This window comes from Bidens hawaiensis, unplaced genomic scaffold (genome assembly GCF_021521415.1).
Source record: "Bidens hawaiensis isolate Kalapana, Puna unplaced genomic scaffold, B.hawaiensis_p1.1 tig00004774_1, whole genome shotgun sequence".
NCBI lineage: Eukaryota > Viridiplantae > Streptophyta > Magnoliopsida > Asterales > Asteraceae > Bidens > Bidens hawaiensis.
The window spans coordinates 683,228-700,856 of NW_027491298.1; the positions used below are offsets into that span (position 1 = coordinate 683,228).

The 17,629-nt window shown below is 36.7% G+C and overlaps 1 protein-coding gene across 1 annotated transcript; it reads left to right on the forward strand.

Annotated features, from left to right (window-relative positions):
• Nucleotides 1-517: 517 nt before the first annotated feature.
• Nucleotides 518-1,951, forward strand: LOC143628062 (expansin-B15-like). Its single transcript, XM_077097737.1, has 4 exons — nt 518-713; nt 831-943; nt 1,090-1,283; nt 1,393-1,951. The coding sequence occupies exons 1-4, from the start codon at nt 551-553 to the stop codon at nt 1,718-1,720; spliced, it is 798 nt and encodes a 265-aa protein (XP_076953852.1). The 5' UTR covers nt 518-550; the 3' UTR covers nt 1,721-1,951.
• Nucleotides 1,952-17,629: the final 15,678 nt, after the last annotated feature.

Here is a 17,629-nt window from a genome sequence, read left to right on the forward strand (position 1 = left end):
TTAAAACCGTTATTTGCCAATATGATATAGTTGTGATTATTTATAACCAATTTCCAATAAAAATTAGCAATTCAAAATCTAAAATTTAGTTTTTAGTGGTGTAAGCGTACCCATTGATACAATAATAACTTCAAAATTCCGTACCGTTTCACACATAAATTCAATACTTGTTTGTCATATGCACAAAACTTCATAATCCTTGAGACGTATGCCTCATTTTGTATTTTGATTGGATGTACTCATTCTTCAAATTTCAAAATAAACAAGTTTGCTCAACTAATGGTATTTTTCTCATTTTCCTTTTCTCTCAAGAAAAAACAAAACAATGACTAGTTGCCCATGTTCTTTCTAGTGTCAACTTTATTTATAAAGTTAAAAAAACAATTACGCCAATTTAAATAATATAACCCAAACATGACAAACTGAACATGGCAAACGTGGACTTGAAAGCAACAATATGCTCATAAAATCTTCTATAAAAACCGTACTTTTGAACCCCTAAAATAAGCAAGAAGAATTAGGTACACTTGTGGCATAGCAACAAGTAGCAATGACCACTAGTTCTTCTCTTCCTCTCTTCTTTTGTCTGCTATCCTTCTTCACATTATCATTCGCGATAAGACCGAATCACTTCAACTTAACGAGTGTCGCCACCCACTGGTCCTCGGCTGTCGCTACCTGGTATGGCAGTCCTGATGGCGCCGGAAGTGACGGTAAGCAGCATACCGCACCATAAACATTTAATATTAAGGAATTCGACGTCATAATTTATATAAAAAAATATATATATATTATTTTTCATATGTGCCCTTAATAAAATGTTAATGCAGGAGGTTCATGTGGGTATGGAAATTCAGTGTCGCAAGCACCATTTTCTTCCATGGTAACAGGAATAGGTCCCTCGCTTTACAACGCAGGAAAAGAATGTGGAGCTTGTTATGAGGTGGCCTAGTGGACCCCACATTTTACATTTTTTTTTAATATCTTTTTATTATCACTTGGAACGTGTTTATTTACTTGCTTTAGTCGTATCATATCATTGGAACGTGTTTATTTACTTGCTTTAGTTGTATCATATCATCATCGTAGGTGAAATGCACTAGACACCCATCATGCTCGCGCAAGCCAGCTCGGGTTGTCATCACCGATTTTTGCCCAGGAGGTCCATGCGCCTCGGATCATGCACATTTTGATCTTAGCGGGACGGCGTTCGGTGCCATGGCAAAACCAGGCCAAGAAAAACATTTACGCGATGCGGGAGTTTTGCAAATCCGATTTGCGCGGTAATTAATTACTTCACTACCCTTTAGTTAACAAAAACCATTGAGAGTTTTTTTAATAATAATGTACACTTTGAAAACTTAACAACATTTATTTCATGTTGTTCCATAGGGTCAAATGTGATTATTCACACACGAACCTAGTGTTCCACGTAGACCAGGGTTCGAACCCTAACTACTTTGCGGTGGTTATCGAGTTCGAAGAAGGGGACGGGGACTTAGCTGGGGTGAGTTTGAAAGAACAAAACAGTGGCAAATGGTTGAAAATGGTGCAATCATGGGGTGCGGTTTGGAAAGTGGATCCCGGGAGGGAGCTACACCCGCCATTTTCGTTACGACTGATATCGCAATATTCTGAGCAAGTTCTCGTGGCTAAAAATGTGATTCCTAGTGGATGGACGCCCGGCGCAACATACAGATCTTTGGTCAACTACAATTAAAACGGTTGCATATGGAGTAATATTTATTTATATGGTTTTGGGTGTTATTAGTGTGAAAGAAGAGGTGATATAAGAAGAGTCAAATATCTGTTTTCACATCAATTGTGAACAGCAGTTGACCGCTAAGTCGCCCTTTTTAATATTGAAGAAAGTTATTTATGTTGTGTTTTTGGTTTGCTAAAATGGCATCAAGTATTACAAAATACTTAGATGGATAGGTTTGAGTATTTCTAAAAAATGTATTGTATTTGTGTTTTGTTTCTATATAAAAATAAACATGATTGGTTAGTTATACTACGGTGTGATTGTTTTAAATGGAGCTTATGAGGTGTGGTTGACTGATTGTTGGCACATGACACCGGTAAAAAATTTATGTGTTATATTTATGTCCTACATTTCGCTTAACATTTGTAAAATATTTATCTAGTTCCATTGATTAAAAAATTAGGGAACAGGCGAATGGATCTGCCATCAATTAACTTTGATTTTAGGGCGGTAAAGATGTTTGTTGTAGAATAACTAAAAAGTGTACTACGTCCCCCAATTAACATAAACAACAAACTTTTATTGACTTACCCTTTGACTATCATGTTGTTAATTAACTAAATTAAATAAAATAAAATAAACGTAAAAAATAAAAATAATTGTAAGAAAGAAAAAGAAAAATGATGATCGGTTGATGGTGTAGTCCCATCTCTTTCTCAATTTATTTTTACGCTTGTTATCCTATTACTATCCATAACGCCTTTTATGGCCCTGCCATAGTGTTCAGGATGTTATCGAGCAAATGCGGATACACAACGCGATCTAATTGATTCGATGATGAAACTAAAAGGGCCCTTTGAGAACTTAAACCTTCAATAATCCTTCGTTCATGCGTAGCCTAAAAACCTGAACAAAACCCAATAAATTAAAAAATCATTTTATTTTTAATGTACATGTAGAGTATTTTCTAAGATGTAAATCAAACAAAAACACCATAAGAAACAAGCATTTTTTTTTTTCATTTTAAGCAAACAACGATACAAGTTTTCTTTTTCTTTTGTCAAATTGTTTTAACCAAAAATTCAATCTTTTTAATTGGATTGAATGGAACCGAAGAAAAAACAAAACAAAAAAAACAAGGATAATAAACGTACAATATTTGTAAATTGTAATAATAAGATATATAAATTGAAATGTGAGCCGGTGTTATTTAATATGTGAAAGAGCGCCATGAGTTGAGATTTATATTGTCATTTCGATTTTAATAGGGTGGTAAGGTAGTTAAGGTATAAGATAGAAGATCGATGATTCAGTCATTGTATAATGTGATATTTAGTTGTTGAAAAATAATGGAGATTTATATTGTGTTTTATATTTATAATATTCCAATCAAAACAAATAAGGGTTGCAGCTATGAGAGAAATAAAACAGTTAAGGACTGGTACATTCTACATTAAATTATTCTTGGATTCCCACCTTCCTCATTAGTTTAAAAGATTCTAAAAGAGATGTGCTATTTTGGCCACCAGCATTCGCATGCAGTGTGCATTTTGCTACCAAACTCATGTATACATATGAAATTGTGATATATTATTATATATCAAGATAAGATATGAAGATTAGTGCTGGTAATTAATACACTAGACACGAATACATCATTCGTATCTACACGATATTAACAGGTAACAAGTAAGGTCTTAACAGTTTTTGTTTACTAAACAGGTGGACACGAATTTACGTGTTAATTTTCGTGTCTAAGCTGGTAAAATACATATTTACCTGTTAAGTACATGTTAAGTACCTGGTTAGCTTTTCATAATTAAATACACACACACACACACACACATATATATATATAATTAAGAGTACTTACCTGGTTGATGTGAGTGCTTCTTCCGCTCGATAAACTGCTACCCTATTGATTTGGATTCTTCAAAGTATCACTCGGTAGCTTCTTTAGATCCTTCTTCCAGGCTGACAATTCTTCAGGTAGTTGGCTTATCTGTTTGTTTGTTGTAGCATTCGCCTTTCCTTGAATTTCCATTCTCCGACTAAGGTCTTTTAACAGTGTTACTACTTCAGAATCTTGAGATGAACTCGATTTTTAACCATAAATTACATTAGGGACAATGTAAAGTTTAAGTGTGGGGATGCGGGATTGAATTTGAGAAATAATAATAATAATAATAATAATAAAAAAACGAAAAAGTCCCGAATTTAAATTTTTTTTGCAAAACAATGGAAAATATTAGAAAAATTGGGAATTGTTCATCAAAACTAGTGTGTGTATAAGATAATATAAAACATAAACACACTTAACTTTGGATGTGTCGGTATGCCCAGCCGACATTGAAAGGCTTCTGAAAATGTACTAATATACTTATACTTAAAGGGTGTGTTTGGCAAAACTAGCTAGTGGCTGATAGCTGAAAGCTGGTGACTGGTGGCTGGAAGCTGTAGCTTTTAGATATATTTAGGTGTTTGACAGAGTAGCTGGAGCTTTTAATAAAATGTATAAAATGACAAAAATGGGCATAATTAAAAAACAATAATATTAAATGTACTTATTTTGAAAGGTTATTTAAGTAATTAACATACTAAAAGCTTGTAGCTCTTTCTAAACGCTACTAGTTGGAGCTTTAAGCTTTAAGCTTTTTCTCATAACCTAAAAGCTTCAAGCTCCTTCAACCAAACAAGGCTTTTAATTGAGTATGAGCTTTTTTCTTAAAAGCTTGAAGCTTGAAGCCCCTAAAAGCTCCTAAAAGCTTCTTGCCAAACATACCTAAAATCATTAAGTCTTGTGGCTTCCTATCTTAAGAAAGTAGAGAAACTGAAATGTCTAATTTAATGAATACACACCATTGAAGATTAAAACCTTGTAAATTTTAAGATCTGATCTCACTTAATCTACACACAATTGTGGCACCCATTAATTCACCAAAATGAGCATTAAAAGTTAAATAATTATGAATGATCCAATAATTTAATGTGTCTCCCTCTGGGATAGTACTTGGAGATGACATCTATAGATAAGGATCGAAAAAAATAATTTGTGATTAAGATCCAACAACCTATGTGTTTTCCCTCGAGTTGGCAGCTTGGCGGATAGGCCTCTGGGTGATGATCAATGAACGTTCATGAATAAAAACCAACAGCTTATATGCTTCTCACTGGGCTAGTAACCACGGTGAGAACATCCATGGATGAGACTTGTTATATAATCAAATTCAAATGCTCACATCATTCATTAATCCATTTGTCCACCTTTGAGGTTAGGTTTTAATATTTACAAGTTTTTGGGTTACATTGGTAGAAAAATCTTTATGGTTTCATCTTTGCTTTAACATATCTGAAACAAATTAGGTGGATTTGAAAATTCTAGGTGTGGGAACCTTAGACTAAATGTTAACTTGTACTTAAAAGCTAAACATTATTAAGAGTCTGATTTGTCGGCAATTGGGTTTAAGTAGATAACAATACCGGTAATCGCGGTTTCTGTGTTATCTGCAATTAATTAAGTAACCTAGGTATTTTGTAAAGACAAATTCTGATTCTGATTCTGATTCCATTGTAAATCTTTTTCGGGACGAAAAAGGATAAGTGTGGGGATGTGATATATGGGTGAAAGGATGTTTTCTAAATGCTTAATATGGCATGTTTTAATTGTTTATATGTATCAAACACGAGTACTTTGATTATTTTTATGATTGTAGGTGTTCAGAGTTTAAAGAAACTAAGTTTGGGCATTTAGGATGGAGTGGAAATGAAAGCAATGATATATGAGGTGATAGAAAATTGAAATGCGAAGACGTGGTCAAAAACGAGGAGGAACACGGAGTTGGAATGAAGATTTTACGAAGAAAACAGTTTTCCGATATTGTAGCAGCCGTAGCCTTACGGTGGCCAGCCGTAGGCTACGGCAAGGTCTAACGGGAATTTATTTTTCTTGATTTTTCTCCCATGTTTAAGCCCATAAAACCCTAAACTCGAATATTCTTCATACATTATCACTTGGGGGCGATTTAGGAGCGTAATACACCATTCTAACACCTACCAATCACGGCAATCATCCATGCTTTCATCCTTCTACACCATAATCATGCTATTGAAGATGAAGATGCAAGGCTAAAGATCTCGTAACCATCTCTGTGCGTAGGGTTGAGTTGTATGCTGCTTTTTTGGTACTTTAAACCTAAACTTCGGATTTGGATTTCGCTAATCATTTGGTTAGTCGAATCTTTGCTTTTGTTTGTGTGCTTAAATAGTTTTTCATAATTGAATGCTTAAGATTGTATCAGTTAATTGATTTGTGGTCATCAACATTTAGGATTGAGTTCTTATTGTCATTGACATGTTTATCATTAACCATAACACTGATTCCATTCATCAAAACCTAAAACTGATAATCAATTAGATCATTGTTTAGTCGTGCCAATCACCCGTATTAAGTTCTAATAATAAGCATAGCCAAACATTATGTCTTTTGGTTTATTTATTCAAAAAAAGATATTTCCCAGTAGATTTAATTACTTGTCCAACTTGCTTCAAAACTTGAAACCTAGAAATTGGTTATTCTATCTAATATTGTTTTATAGTCAAAGAGTAATCGTGTTTTAATAATTAAATCATTCAAACCGCTTAACATCTTCTGTCCATTTAGTTTATTAATTAAAAAGTCACGAGTCAAACTTGCACTTTCCACTGATTCCCTGTAGAGATGATCTTACTTACCCGTACTAGTTATCGGTATTTAGGCTTAATAAATACTTGTTTTTTATTAGATCACAACATCTACATCAAACAGTCGTTGGTATCACGTTCCTCCGCCGATGCTGAATATCGAGCCATGGCCACATGTGTAAGCGAGATATTATGGGTTCGTTGGTTACTCAAAGAGTTGGAAGTACCTCCCGACAACCCCACGCCAATATTTTGTGACAACCAAGCGGCTAGGTACATAGCAAATAACCCCGTTGTTCATGAACGAACAAAACATGTTGAAATGGATTGTTGTTTTGTTCGCGAACGAGTTAAAGAGAAGATAACTACCCCTATGCTGGTTAATTCAAAAAGCAAATTGCTGACTTATCAGCCAAACCCCTCGGATCAGTTTCTCTTGGGCATTCGAAACTTACATGTGTCAACTTGAGGAGGAGTCTTGGAAATCATATTTTAATCATGATTTAAGGATATTTCTTTATAGTTTCGTTTTGCATTCTTTTGCTATATATGTATTCAACTACCTTTCAATAAAATATATGAATCTTTGGTGTCAATTTCTTTATAGACGGAGTTAAAGGGAGTTAGAGCATAGCACATGACCTAATGATTTCTATTTTCTACTGCTCACTAAATCAAGTCCCGCCTTGTTCCGTAGAGGTATGTTTCCATCGTATACATATGAACGTGCTAGTTTGATCAAATTCATATTAATATTTCCATTGGAAAACATGTTTTTTTAAGAAAGCCTATTTTAATATGTAAACATTGGATTTTATTGCATATGTTTGATAGACTGTGATCTTTACGTAATATTGGAAATCAAATGGTTCATAGCTTAGTAATAACGAAGTTTGGTAAAGTCCCTAACGGTTGAAAATTCTCGTTTTATGGTGATTTATGGTGAATAAACGTGTATAATTTGGTATAGGTTTAAATGGTATGCATTAGCCATTCTAGAAATGAAAATGTATGAAATATATATATATATATATATATATATATATATATATATATAAAGTTCATTGGATTGATTTATACGATAATAATTCGTGATGTTAACGTCCTATAATTTTGGTAATTATGAGAGTAAATGATGAGGTTAATTCGTATGTATATGAAAGACAATGGGCTACAAAGCTAATTATTTTTTATTTGACTCACCTAACTTATGTGACGCTACACGAAACCAATTATAATTATTATAAGTTACCTTGTGAAAATGGTGCGGTTTAGTAAAACCACGCATAATACAAACCTCAATTATAAATTATGAAGTTAGCTTTTGGAAAAGTGACGTGGTAGGTACAAATGTATAAAATAATGTAATTTCAAGTTGTGGAAGATCCATAATCTTTTTTCTTGAGGTAACTAAGTTTCAACGACATATCTTTATCAATCTGATTATGGTTTCTTAATTAAGCTTGAAGGATCTGTTTGGTATGAGGTAATTGAATGAGCGATGGAATGGAATGAACGGAGTAATGGAATGAATTATTATCATTCCATTGACATGTTTGGTTATCATGTGGAATGGAATGAATTATTATTTTTTATTTTTTGGTAAGCTAGAAAAAGCCATAATAGAAAAAAATAAAAATGGTAGTGAGTGACGGTTGGGTGGTGGTGGTAAGTGGCGAGCAATAATGGTGGTGGCGGTGGTGGGCGGCGGTGGCGATGGGCGGGAGCCAGGAGCATTGTTGGTGGTGGCGGTGGTAAGCGGCGGGTGCCGGGGCGGTGGTGGTGGCAGGCGGGAGCGATGGTTGGTGGTGGTGGGTGGTGGTTTTTGGTGGCGACGAAGGGGGGTGGTGGTGGCGGCGGAGGCGGATGGTGGTGGTGGCGGCCGACGATGGAGGCGGTGGTTGGTGGTGGCGGGCAATAGAGGCAGTGGTGGGTGGTGGTGATGGGAGGGTGATGGAGGTGATATAGTGTGAAAAAGGAATGTAATGAAATAAAAACAAAGGGGTGGATGGAATGAATTTGGGGTGTTTTAGGGGGAATGGAATGAACATGGTAATGGGTGATTCCATTCCATTGACTAACCAAACACATTTTTTTCATTCCATCATAATAGTACATTCCATTCCGCCTCTTATTCATGCATACCAAACGCTACCTAAGACTCAAACTCAAACTAAATATATGTTTGGTTCACATAATTTTTTCAAAGGAATTAAAATTTGTTAAAGAAATTGTATTTTTTTCAAAAGAAATTGGAATCTAAAAGAATTAACCCAACATATGACTTCAGTAGGGAATGGTCCAATATGTTTAGTAGGATCGCGACCCAATTCGATGGGAGTTCACTTCTTACTTTAATCAACACATTAAGAAGTACCTTAACAATTTACCCACATTTAGGGGATGTTTGGCAAGCACTAAGCCATTAAGTACTGAACCAGTAAGAAGTTTCAATGATTAAGAGACTCTGACCTAGTAAATGCGTAACCAGTAAGTGTTGTATGTTTGGACATCTTAATGACTGTGTAGAACAACTATTTTGCCTTCTGAACTATTTCGTTATGAATGAAATACATATGAAAACAAACTTTCATTATAACCATCCAAAATACATATTAAAACAAACTTTCATTATAACCAAACAAAATTTATCTTAAAACAAACTTTCATTATAATAAACCAAAATGCATTTTAAAAATAGTTTATAAATAGTTCACCAAGACACCGACATAAATTACTTAACAACACACCCACAAGTAGATGACATGTATCCATGTAGTCCATCACTCTCTCCATTACCTGAAAATATAGACAAACTGGTATTTTCGACCCTGCATAAAACAGTGAAAAAGGCGCATTGTCCTAATCAAAAGTTAGGTAACCAAAAGACACATACTAATATATCTGATTGATTCTTGAGCACCTAACGTATCAAAAAAATTATGGTACGTACATCTTTCGTCGACCGTAGCGGTGAGTCAACATGGATTCGGTCAATATTGCCTACATTCGTTACGGTCCCAAGTTTCTGCCAATTCTTTGTTACTGAAAGTCAGGGAATTCTCTCTTTATTATTAGAGAGATTTTGATATTATTATATAGATGATTACAATGCTAATTACATGGAGAAATACAAGGAAAGGTATAACAATAACTTGACTTTATAATAACTACTATATTCACGTGTGATTGAGAATAATTGTAGGAATAGTTGGTGGTGATGATTAACATTGGCTGTTATCCCCTGCAAGCGAAACGGCGGTGGTTGAACTCGTAGTAAGTCTTGAAATTGCTCAAAAAGTGGCCGTGGCAAGCTTTTAGTGAAAATATCCGCAAGTTGAAGCTTGGTAGGAACGAACTTAGTGTGTAATTTTCCGGACATAACTAGTTCCCGAACAAAGTGATAATATAAGTCGAAATGTGCTTGGCTCGCCTGTGAGAGACCGGATTTTGAATCATGAATAATGCACTCTTGTTATCACATAAGAGAGTTGGCCGGCTAGGTGGAAGAGCATGGAGTTCCTACAACAAATGAGTAATCCAAACAATTTCAGCGGCGGCGTTTGCCATTGCCCGATATTCAGATTCACAACTTGATCTTGACACCGTTGGTTATTTCTTAGTACTCCATGAGACTAAGTTGCCACCCAAGAAAACTGAGTAGCCGTAAGTTGATCTACGTGTCTCAATACATCGTGCCCAATCCGCATCTGAATAACCTAAGATAGAAGGAGTTGTAGGACATGTGAATACTAACCCATGAGAGATAGTTCCCTTGACATAACGAAGTATCCGCTTAACCAATGGAAGTGTTTTTCAGTGGGCGAATGGAGGTGTTGACAGGCTTGATTGACCGCGTATGACAATTCGGGTCGAGTGATGGTTAAGTATTGAAGTGCTCCAACAAGGGAGCGATATATGGTGGGATCGGAATAAGGGGTGCCTTCTTTGGTAAAGGTGTCGGATAGGGAGAGAGGGGTAGAAACAAGTTTGGTGTCGCTTAGGCCAGCTCGAGTGAGAATGCCATTTGCATATTTTGTTTGAGTGAGGAAAAGTCCTTTGGTAGTATGCACAACCTCGAGACCAAGAAAGTGGTTTAACGAGCCAAGATCTTTGATAGCGAATTCCTAATGTAGACGAGTGGTGAAGTTATGGAGAAACGTGGATTTATTTCCTGTAAGAATGAGATCGTCCACGTAAACAAGAAGATACATGATGGAATCGACATGAAGAAAAATAAAGAGGGAAGGGTCGGCTCGACTACATTTGAAACCGTATGATAAAAGGAAGGTGATGAGCCGGTGAAACCAAGCTCAAGGAGCTTGTTTAAGGCCGTAGAGGGCCTTGTTGAGCTTCCATACATGATTGGGAAGTTTCAGGTCCACAAACCCGGGAGGTTGCTCCATATAAATGGTTTCAGAGATGTGGCCGTTGAGAAATGCATTGTCTACATCGAGTTGCTTAAGAGACCAACCGTTGATGACCGCCAATGAGAGAACAATGCGAACAGTAGATGCTTTCACTACCGGACTGAAGGTATCATTGAAATCAAGTCCAGGTATTTGAGTGAAACCTTGAGCGACAAGTCTCGCTTTGTGTCGACCAATTGATCCATCAGGACGATATTTAATTCGAAATACCCATTTTGAACCAACAATATTTGTAGTTGAAGGTCTTGGCACAAGGGTCACGTTCAATTTTTGTGAAGAGCATTATATTATGTTTGCATTGCATGAATCCAATGAGGATTTTTTGAAGCACTTTTATAACCCTTTGGAATTGTGGTGGTGAGTAGTGCAGCATGAAGGCAGGATTTCATGGCACTAGCTAGGTAGGAGGTGTGTTTGGGGTTGGGTTTGAAAGTGCCAACTTTAGAGCGAGTAACCATAGGGTGAGGTGGTGCGGGTGGTGACGAGGCCGATTCCGATATAGGGGATGAGAAAGATGCGGTAGATGACGTAGGAAAGGTGATGGGTGAAGATGGAGGAGTGTTAGGAGATGGAATCAAAGGTGATGGTAGGGAGTTGGCGGTTGGGGAAGGAGATAGGTGTGATTGAGTAGGAGTATGGTGATCACATATGGAACACGATGGAGCAGAAGTTGGTGTTGATGTGGGGTTTGTTGTGTTGGGTGTTGGAGACGATAGTGGAGAAAAGGATGTAGGTTCATTAAATGTGGAAAGAAATAAGTTGGCAATGTTGGTGTGCGAGGAGCTGCTGACATAAGGAAAAAAAATTTTCATCAAATCGAGCATGTCGGGTCACATACGTACGGGAGGATGCGAGGTCAAAGCATTTGTATCCTTTGTATTGAGAGGCATAGCCTAAGAAGATACAAGGAATGCTTCGTGGTGCAAGTTTGTGCGGAGCATAATCACGTAGGTATGGATAGACACAACATCCGAAAACACGAAAGTTGGTGTAAGTGGGTGGTATGGAAAATAGTATCTCAAAAGGTGACTTTTCATTTAAAACTTTTGTGGGCAAGCGATTGATGATGTATGTAGCAGTACTAAACGCATCGACCCAATGGGTGATAGGGGACACGTGCATGAAAGAGCATGGCTAAACCAGTTTCTACAATGTGACGGTGCTTTCTTTTGGCACGACCGTTTTGAGGGGTGGTATATGGGCATGAAAATCGGTGAAAGGTGCCATTTTCATCAAAGATTTTCTGCACAATTTTATTAGTGAATTCCGTACCACCATCACTTTGGAAAACCTTTACTTTGTGAGAGAGTTGGGTTTGAACTAAACGCAAAAAGGTTTGAAGAACCGTATAAAATTCAGTTGTGTTTTTAAGGGGATATAACCATGAAAATCTAGAATAATCATCCACAAACACGACATAATATTTGTAACCATCTTTGCTAATTATTGGTGAGGGTCCCCATAGATCACAATGAATAAGATCTAGGGGATGGGAAGCACATTTTTCGTTTTCTTCAAATGGTAATTTGTGAGCTTTAGCAAGTTGACATGGAGAACATAAATTAGGCTTTGGTAAAATTGATGTAAAAGATAAACAACCAAGTCTTTTTAAAATAGAAATAGTATCAAACGCAACATGACCCAAACGATTGTGCCACAATTCAAATGAGGCTTTACTTGACAAAATGGAAGCAACAAAAGCAAAAGACTTGTCTCGAAGCACATTGTAACAACCGTTAATTTTCGGTTCAAAGATTTGAAGCTTGTAAAGTATGTATAATTCTCGGGATTTAACCGACACTTCTCGGAAACCTTCTCATCATCCCAGTACGTTAAACCATTTAACTTTTCTTTCAATTTGCCATGTCTTTCAACTTGGAGGGGCTAGGATAAAACTTTTTATATTATAACACAAAACCCTAACCCCCTCCCCATTCTTTCAGCCGATCGGACCAGAGAAGCCCCCCCCCCCCTGCGATTTTCTTTTGTGCAGCCAAGGTTAAGGTCCAAAACTTCAATCGAAGGTTAGTTCTATGTTTCCCCAAGTCTTTTACACCTTAATTGATCATTATATCACGCGTATTGATCGTTAAATTCGTGTTGTAGGCTTACCGGGTGGCTGTCAATTCTAACCTTTCCGGGACTGTTTTGATTAAGGTTTTTGCACCAAAATCTTCCTAGGTATGTCTAGTATAATATACTTTAAAACCATGTTCATTGGTGTTCTTTTGATTCGTCAACTAGTTGTAGTTTGAATGTTAGTGTTCGGTTGACTAGAATTGTAAATTGTTGCGTTTAACGCGAGGGTTGAAGTGATTAACTACCAATTCAGCTTGGGTGAACTCGATTTGATGTACGGGCTGTTGAAAAATCATTTTTATAAGTTATTGGGCTGAGTCAGTTACTCAAACGGGTCGGTACGACGCGCATTTGCGTTTATTGTATAGTTGATGCGTTGTACTTGCAAGTTACCGACCCATTTGACTCGTCTAGCGTCGTGTGGAGTTGTTGGCTGTGAATTTATCATATTGGTCCACACGGGACTGAGTTGAATGTTAATCCCCTAAACAACTCTTAAACACGCATGCTAGTGTCACCTAGTGCTTCCGGGGGCAATTTGGGAATTCTTTATTCCCGGGAGTATCTAAGGGTCGTGTTGTTGGATCTAAGGCCTCGGGGGCTGTTATGATTGAGTTTGATGAGGTCGAGGCTTTAGGTAACTCGAACCATGTTAGAACGTCTCGTAGGATAAACGAGTCCTTTCAATGTCATTAGTAATGTTTGTATGTAAACCGACAGGCGTTTGAGTTTTAGGGATACTTAGGGTTCTCTAGCTCGTGGTGAATTCGTGCCTTGTGTCAGGTGAGTTCATGATGCCCCTTTTCACTCTTTCTAGTTTTGGGCTAGCATACACACCTAAGCGATTTTGCTTGATGAACCGTTAAAATTTTTTTTATGGGCTTACTTGTATTGGGTAGGCCTTGGGATGATATTATTGTATGATGTAAGTATGTTTGTACATCTTTTATTTTATGGCCAATAATTGGCGATGTTTAGTAGTCGTTATCGACTACGGATGTTTACGTATGCCTACTTCGTGTTTGCATACGTTGGATGAGATGTTACGTGTTTGGGTTGTACGTGTGCTCGACCCAGATGTTATTATTTGGATGATATATATATATAGGGATGTAATTATAAGGATGCTTATATATATAGGTATATATATATATAATGATGATTACTTGTTGTTGATGATGGCCTAATTGTTATATCCCGTTTTATTTTAAAACCCTTGGAATGACTATTATGATTATTATTATTATTGATGTTATTTATTAAAACTTGAACTCACTCAGCTCAAGCTGACTTTGTGTGCATGTTAGTGTGAGTTTTAGATTAGGAGAGGGATGCGTTACCGCTTGGATGTGCACGAAGCTACTTGGACGGTGAAGGGCATACGTAGATGGAAGTTTTAAATATTAAACATTTCTTTTTAAAGTTTATCAAATACATTTAAATTGGTTTTGGGCATAATTCCCGGGTTTTTGGGAACTTATTTTATAAATTATGGTTTTCTGCTGAATTATACTCTGAATTGGTTATTTTAATGGAACGAACCGTTTTTAAGTTTAAGTATTTTTGTAAGTGTTTTGGATGAATACCAACTGTAGGATTCCCGGGATTCGGGGTCTTACGCACATAGAGACCGTTTTCACACCGACCTTGAGCGAGAGGCTGGCTTGTTTTTCGGTCCTGAATTACAAAGAATGAATTAGAAATTAACACGTCAACAGGATAATCATTTGTCAACTTGCTAATAGAAAGAAGGTTTCGAGTCAAAGATGGAACAACTAAAACATCGTTTAATTTAACGTGTTTATGAAGTGAGACACATCCTTTGTGAGTAATTGGTAATGAATGTCCATTACTAAAGATGACTGATGTAGGTCCTGTATAAGGAGAAAAGGATTGAAGATTACCAGTGTTATCAGTCATGTGGATATCGGCACCGGTGTCGGCGACCCAGTCGGGTTCATCATCATTTGAAACATGGCATTTAGCATGAAAAGCTCTAGCAATTCCTTCACTGTCTGAAGCCAATGCCACAAAGGAGGAGAGTTTCGGGCATTTGTTGGCATAGTGTCTGTTGGTGCGACACAATTAACAGTGGGGTGGCCGAAGGGTACCTTTGGAATGATTCTGTCCACGGTTGTAGGAGCCGGATCCAGTAGGTCCAGATCTGGATCGATTAGCGAGTGAGCCGGAGGATCGATGATGGGTTTGTTGAGCAACAAAGGCCACAGTAGGAGGGGTGGGTGGATGAAGGGTATGAAGAAATTGTTCTTGGCTCTCCGCTTTAGTGAGCAATTCACGGAAGGAAAGAGGTTCACCAGCGGTGCGAATGGCAGTGGACCAACTTTCAAACGTGGGACCAAGACCACATAGGAACCAGTGTGTTTTGTCCGTGTCGCTCACAAGATGACCAATGGCCGATAGTTGATCACAGATGGCTTTGAATTTTTGGCCATATTCAGCAACCGTAGATGATCCTTTGGTTAACTGACAAAGACTATCACAGAGTAGATGCATCCGTTCTAGGGAGGTGTTGCTGTAGGCCGCCTCTAGGGCAGTCCAGATCTGGCGAGCAGTGGAGAGGCCAAGTATCTCAGCAACAGCTTCCTTAGTGAGAGAGGAGTTGAGGATGAGGACAGCCTATTGATCGGAGACAAACCAGGCTGAGTGAGCGGGGTTGGGCTGTTCTTGTGAATCAAGGGTGATAGTTTACGGAGGCGGAAGAATAGAACCATCGACATGACGGACAAGTTCCTGATTAGCAAAGAGGGGAAGGAGTTGATTTTGCCAATAGAGATAGTTGGTGGAGGAGAGTTTGATAGTGAGCATGTGGAGGATGGTTGCCATGGGAAGTTTGGTTTTGGTAGAGGAGGAGAGTAACATGGTTGGCTAGAGAAGAAGAAGAAGATTGATGAGAGGATCGATTAGGCTGATACCATGAAAGTCAGGGAATTCTGTCTTTATTATTAGAGAGATTTTGATATTATATATAGATGATTACAATGCTAATTACATGGAGAAATACAAGGAAAGGTATAACAATAATTTGACTTTATAATAACTACTATATTCACGTGTGATTGAGAGTAATTGTAAGAATAGTTGGTGGTGATGATTGACATTGGCTGTTAGTTACAACACCCTTCACCTGTCAAAATGTATTGTGTATTAGTTTGCATTTTGTTTTAAGTTTTATGCTTGATATCAATTTACCTGCATGTGTCAAAATTCTACATCCTAAACTTCTTTCACCAGTAGTGGCTTTGGTACAGATCATGAAATGCAAATATCTTTTGGTGTCTTGAGGATGTAGCTTATTGTTTTCTCTTTTTGAGCCCGTTTGATGCATTAATCCATATAATTTATTTGATACCTTAAACGAAGCGGCTGCCAATCACCTTGAAAGAAAATGAACAGGTGCAGTAAGCAATTACAACAACCTATTAATGTCAAATTATATTAATTCATTATTTGAAGATTCGAGCATTTTTTTTATTATGCAAACATTCAACTAAATAAAGTAGATCACCAACATTGCATTTCACAAAGGCTACTTAAGGTGACATTTACTAATCCACTGCAGCTTGCACATCTTAAATCACATTTATAAGTTGATTTTTATACGTGCCAAGCATTCCTCCTATAATACGAAATGGACATATGCATAGTAAAACACTATGGTTAGATGAGAACAATTGCACGTGTTGTTATAAACTATGAAGTGTCAAAACATAAATTATGTACGCCAAAATTGATCACACGTATGCTTTTAATATGTTTCAAACATGATGATTTTGACATTTTGATGGCATACTAATCTTTAGCTTCTAACCATTTAAATTATTCAAAGCCATTTAAAAATGATGAAACAAAATATCCTTAGCACACATATACACATAAGATTTGTCATGCAATAAGTCAATTATGTTATCACAGTAATATGAGATTACTATCCTCTAATGCTCATACATCACCACAGAACACACATCAGATGCTTTAAGTTAGGCCCGGTAATCAACTACAACAACCTATTATTAATGTCAAAGCAATATATAATCTAATCTAATCTAATCTAATCTAACTATATATTAAAACAACATGATTTTTCCACATGGTATCATTCTAGAGCTTCCACATAGGATGCTACATAGATGCCATGTGAGCAGTTTTATATTTTATCATCTCTTCTTCCAAACAAAATATGAGCATGAACTCATTTAGTTATGTTATAACCCATGACCCGGTTTCTCTTCAAATATAACCATCTTCATATGAAGATAATATTTTGTAAAATTTTGAAAAATAAATTATTGTGTGATACAAGTCTCAAACCCAAGACCTCATGTTTTAAACTAAAGCTAATTATCAACTTCACTTAAGTAGTTATTGTGCTAAATTTCTTGACTTCTAAATGATATTTTGTTAATTCACCTATAATTAATGTATTACATATAACAATTTTTTATTTTTATTATATTTTTCACCTGTGTGAAACAGGGCCCTAACCTAGTTAATTAATTATTTGAAGATCTAAACAAATTTTATTATTACTTTCACACCCTTTGTTTCATTTTGCCTTTTCATTATGACAGCATACACAACCTTATTGATGTATAAACCATAATCCTAACTAATTTCTGCAGGGAATGTATTAACAACCGAAGTACCGAACCATTAAACTTTTATGAAAATAACCGTTAGTATTTAAATGCTTGGGCGCTTGGTAGTTGTTAAGTGA

Bases quoted from the DNA above. Each gene is read 5' to 3' on its own strand.
- LOC143628062 (XM_077097737.1), top strand. From the start codon at position 551: ATGACCACTAGTTCTTCTCTTCCTCTCTTCTTTTGTCTGCTATCCTTC. The intron at 714-830 runs GTAAGCAGCATA...ATGTTAATGCAG, and splicing joins TGATGGCGCCGGAAGTGACG to GAGGTTCATGTGGGTATGGA. The intron at 1,284-1,392 runs GTAATTAATTAC...GTTGTTCCATAG, and splicing joins TTGCAAATCCGATTTGCGCG to GGTCAAATGTGATTATTCAC.